Genomic DNA, 4,695 nt, shown 5'->3' with positions numbered 1-4,695 from the left:
CCTCACTGAGAGAAGTGAAGTTACAGGGAACTAAGCAGAGGGCCTTTTCGGTAGTGGCACTTACCTTGTGGAACGCCCTCCCACAACTTTTAGAAGACATCTGAAGACAGCTCTGTATTGGGAGATTTTTAATGTTTGATGCTTTATTATGTTTTTATGTGTGTGGGAAGCTGCCCAGAGTTGTTTTGTTGTGATTGTTGTTAGGATATTGACAAGCTGGAATGTGTGCAAAGGAGAGCAACCAAAATGATTAAGGATTTGAAAACCAAGCCTTATGAGGAATGTTTGAGAGAGTTGGCTATGTTTAGCTTGGATAAGAGAAGACAGAGATTAAAGCCGTCTTCAAACACCAGAAGGGCTGTCACATGGAAGAGAGAGTAAGTTTGTTTTCTCCTGCTCTGGAGGGAAGGATTCGAACCAATGGCTTCAAGTTACAAGAAAGGAGATTCTGACTAAATATCAGGAAGGACTTTCTGACAGTAAGAACTGTTGGACAGTGGAAGGATCTCCCTCAGGAGGTTATGGACTCTCCTTCCTTGGAGGTTTTTAAGCAGAGGTTGGATGGCCATCTGTCATGGATGCTTTGGTGAGATTCCTGCATTGCAAGGGGTTGGACTAGATGATGCTTGGGGTCCCTTCCAATTCCACTGTTCTATTATTCTGTTATTCATATTCCTATACAGTGGTACCTCGGGTTAAGAACTTAATTCGTTCTGGAGGTCTGTTCTTAACCTGAAACTGTTCTTAACCTGAAGCACCACTTTAGCTAATGGGGCCTCCCGCTGCATCGCCGCACAATATCTGTTCTCATCCTGAAGCAAAGTTCTTAACCCGAGGTAATATTTCTGGGTTAGCGGAATCTGTAACCTGAAGCGTATGTAACCCGAAGTACCACTGTACTAGTTTACCTAAAAAGAGATCATGGGTTCACTGACCAGGCCAGTAAAATGCTACCTGGGTTTGTCATTCTAATTAAGCTGTAGGGTATTTAAAGAAATACAGTAAAAAAAAAAAGTTCAGGAAAGCTCTTGGCTGCAGGTCGCAATTCTCCACCGAGACAGGGTGTTCCCTGCTTAGCGCAAGGAAGGCGAGTCTTCAGTTTCTGGGATGCGGCTAAATGGCACTCCTCCTTGACCAGGCACTTTTGCCTTCTCTTTTCCTGATGATTTTAAAATGCCATTAATTAAGCAGATCGCTCTGATTGGACGGCTGCTGAGTCCCGGCGGGCCCCTCGCTGCCATATAATGGGCAACTTGGGCAATGATTAATATCCCGCCCCCGGTCAGGGCACCGCGCGGTGCCAGCTGGCTCCGGAACGAGCGAGCGCATCCAACAGGACTAGCCTTTCTCTCTGTTAGGAGAGGGACAGCAGATAGCGCGACCAGCCGCCGCCGCCGCCGCCGCCGCCCCAAGCTAGGCGGAGAAGTGGGGAGGCGAAGCGGAGAGAAACACCCCACTCCCGCAGCAACCACCCAAACACTCCGGTTTGGATCCAAGAGGGAATCGGGCGAAGCGAGAGCGCCGCGAAGCCCCCGGCTCCGGATCCCAGACGGCAGCAGGAAGGAAGAGGGAAGCGCGCGTCAGGAGCGCAGGAGCGGTGCGCACAGATTACAAAGGCGATCAGCACCCGATCCCGGGAGAAGACCTCAGCACCTAGACGATCCTCGAGTGGGGCACAAAGCCATCCCTGGAAGGGGCGTGCAGGACTCTCCCTGCCCCGAGGTGAGGCACGGAAAAGCGAAGGGGGCGCACGTCTTCTTCGCCCATCCCGGCGCAAGAGCGCACGCCCCGGGGTCCCGTAAGAGGGCCGCGGGGTTCCGAGCGGAGCAAAGCGGGCACCCTCCTGCTCTTCTTCTTCGCGCAAAGGGGCGCACGTAGCTTCCCTCCGGTCCCCGGCCGGCTCGGCGCTGTGGAGAGAGCTCCGACGGCCGGCGGCGCCGATGAGCGTGGCTCCGGGCGCGCAGCTCTTCGCGGGCTCGGCGGAGCTGCCGGAGAAAGCCATGGCCGAACTCAAGTCCTTGGGCGGAGAGTCGTACCTGGCTCTGGCGCAGAGCTACAATCAGACGGCGTTCGCCTACGGCGCCGTGCGAGGCGGCGAGGCCGGGCGCGGGTACCCGGGCGGCGCGGGCGGCCTGGACTTCCATGCCGCGCAGCTGGGGAAGTCGGCGGAGAGCAGCGGCGAGCAGAGCTGCGACGAGGAGGACGCCTTCGACGGCGCCAAGGAGGGCAGCCCGGCGTTTGAGCGCGACGGCAAGCTGAAGGCGCCCGGTGCCCTCGGGGGGACCAAGAAGCCCAAGGAGCAGCGCTCGCTGCGCCTCAGCATCAACGCCCGCGAGCGGCGCAGGATGCACGACCTGAACGACGCCCTGGACGGCCTGCGCTCCGTCATCCCTTACGCGCACAGCCCGTCGGTGCGCAAGCTCTCCAAAATCGCCACGCTCCTCCTGGCCAAGAACTACATCCTGATGCAGGCGCAGGCCCTGGAAGAGATGCGGCGCCTCGTGGCCTATCTCAACCAAGGCCAGACGCTCAGCACGCCCATCCCGGCCGCGCTGGCCCCCTTCGGACAGTCGGCCGCCGTCTACCCTTTCACGGGCGCTGCTTTGACCAGCTGCCCCGAGAAATGCACTGCGTTCCCCGGGGCCACCTCTGGCCTTTGCAAACACTGCAACGAAAAACCTTGATGTAGCCGTTTGACCTTAGAACAAACTCCAAAAAAAACCCTCACCCGACTCCCCTTTTCACTCCATCAGCCCCGCCTTCTTGCCATCAGTTAAGTTGCAATTTTTTTGCTTTCAGCTGCTTTCCCGGCTTCTTTTGCTTTCCATCGTCTCCCCTGTGAAAATAATCCGGATTCTCCTTCCTCACCTCTCCATGCACACACGCAAACCATGGTTTAATCATTTCACCTTCTTCCCCAAACTCTGTAGATTTTTTCCCCCCTTTCCTCTCTCAGATCTGTCATGGATTAATTTTGTGCATAACTTTTTATTGCTACTACTATTATTATTATTCTCGTTTTGAGGCTGCCTTAAGCCAGGCTTTGAAATATGTCTCTATACCTAGAGTAAAAGAGAAGGGGAGGTTTTGGAAAGGAAACTGCAGTGAGAGTCTCTCTGGAATGAACCGACTTGTGTACAAACTATGCAATGTTTACAGAATGCAAAAGTTACTAAAAATGGAAAATACCCTCCAGATATAATTGGCAGTATCTGTACAATCAAACATTCAAATGACACCTGATCTTTCTTTTTCTTTTTTTCATTTTCATTTTGGGTGCCACTTGTGAAATTCAAGAACGCTTCTTAATGGGTTGGTCAACGTATTTATACACACACACACATATTTTTAAGCACTGAACCCATTCTTGGACTTTTGACTAGTCTTTCAATTGTACGCTGTTGCCTGCTCTCTCTCTCTCTCTCTCTCTCTCTCTTTCGCTCTTTCTCTTTTTTGCCTGTTTCTGAACTTTGGCAGGACCACTTTTCAAAGTCGGCCACACATCTTGGTAAATAAGGAAACTAAAAATTCATTGAGCTTATTTATATGTATTTATAATAAATAAAAAGGACATCAACTAACTTGGGTTCTGTCCTAAATCTCTCAGAAGGTCAGTTTGCTAAGCAAACCAATCCTAAAAAGAGACATGGATAGCACTGAACTGAGTAAATCTTCCACCCTCCTCCTAAATACCGAGGGCATAACCTGGCCAGATTTAAGCCCTCTTGTTGATTTCAATGGGAGACAATTAAAACGAAGAGTTGATTCTTCCACTGAAAACAAAGAAAGTTATACCTGTGCATGCTTACACCCAAGTAAATCCCATTGAACTGTGGAGGACTGGCCGTCTCTTGAGTGAACAGTCATGTAAAATTGTCTGTGTGATTGCATAAATTTGGATTGTGCAATTTTTTTCCTGGTAGTTGGTAGTAAGTTTTGCTGATTTTAAGTGAAGCTTTATTGCAAGGAAAAGATATTTTGAATTGGAGTGGGACAGATGGGGGTGGAATGGGACTGAGGATTCTTAACCCCCTGCTCCTTTGCATGGGAAGGGTCCATAGGTCCCTGGCAGCACACCTGCTGTGCATGTAGAAGTTTCCAGGTTCAATTCCCAGCTTCTGCAGGTGGGGAAGGGAGAGATCTCCGCCCAGAATCCTGAAGCGCTTCTGCCAGCCAGTGTAGAGACAAAACTGAACTAGATGGACTCGGTAAAAGACAGCTTCCTATGTTCTTACTCAGGAGTAAGTCCCACTGAAGTTTTTAGCTAATGTGTTTATCTTAGCTCTGCACCCTTATTCAGAAACGTTGCACTGAAATCTATGGAGCATCCTTCTAAGTAAGTATGTTTAACACTTGAGTATATATGTTTTTTTAAAAAAATCTGTTTCTCTCTGCATTCAAGATCTTTAATCTTCCACAGCTGTACAACCTACAAACCTCAGAAATCCAACGTAAGTACATTTGTGTGACCTTTGTCCATTGGAAATCAACAGTGATTGGACTTTGGGTCAAGTTGTGTCTGTGTGAGAAGCACTGCTTATTTACCTTCCCAACCCCACCCCCTTGCAACTGAGAATGAAACAGAAGTGAGCGTTGAACTTGATGGATCGGCACAGTTGACCAGCAAGTTCTTCCTCCTGGAAGCTGCAGGGTACGTGGAGGAAATGGGAGATGGATTTGGATTTTAAGGAGATG

The 4,695-nt window shown here is 50.2% G+C and overlaps 1 protein-coding gene across 1 annotated transcript; it reads left to right on the top strand.

The window, feature by feature from the left end:
- Positions 1-1,210: 1,210 nt before the first annotated feature.
- Positions 1,211-3,900, top strand: BHLHE23 (basic helix-loop-helix family member e23). The gene has a single exon (XM_053394476.1). It carries the CDS (start codon positions 1,941-1,943, stop codon positions 2,682-2,684), a length of 744 nt encoding a protein of 247 aa, XP_053250451.1. The 5' UTR covers positions 1,211-1,940; the 3' UTR covers positions 2,685-3,900.
- The last annotated feature ends 795 nt before the right edge of the window (positions 3,901-4,695 follow it).

The sequence above is a fragment of the Podarcis raffonei genome, chromosome 6, assembly GCF_027172205.1.
Source record: "Podarcis raffonei isolate rPodRaf1 chromosome 6, rPodRaf1.pri, whole genome shotgun sequence".
NCBI classification, from domain to species: Eukaryota; Metazoa; Chordata; class Lepidosauria; order Squamata; family Lacertidae; genus Podarcis; species Podarcis raffonei.
Note: the sequence above shows the minus strand (reverse complement) of the source record. Positions and strands in the feature narration are given on the sequence as shown.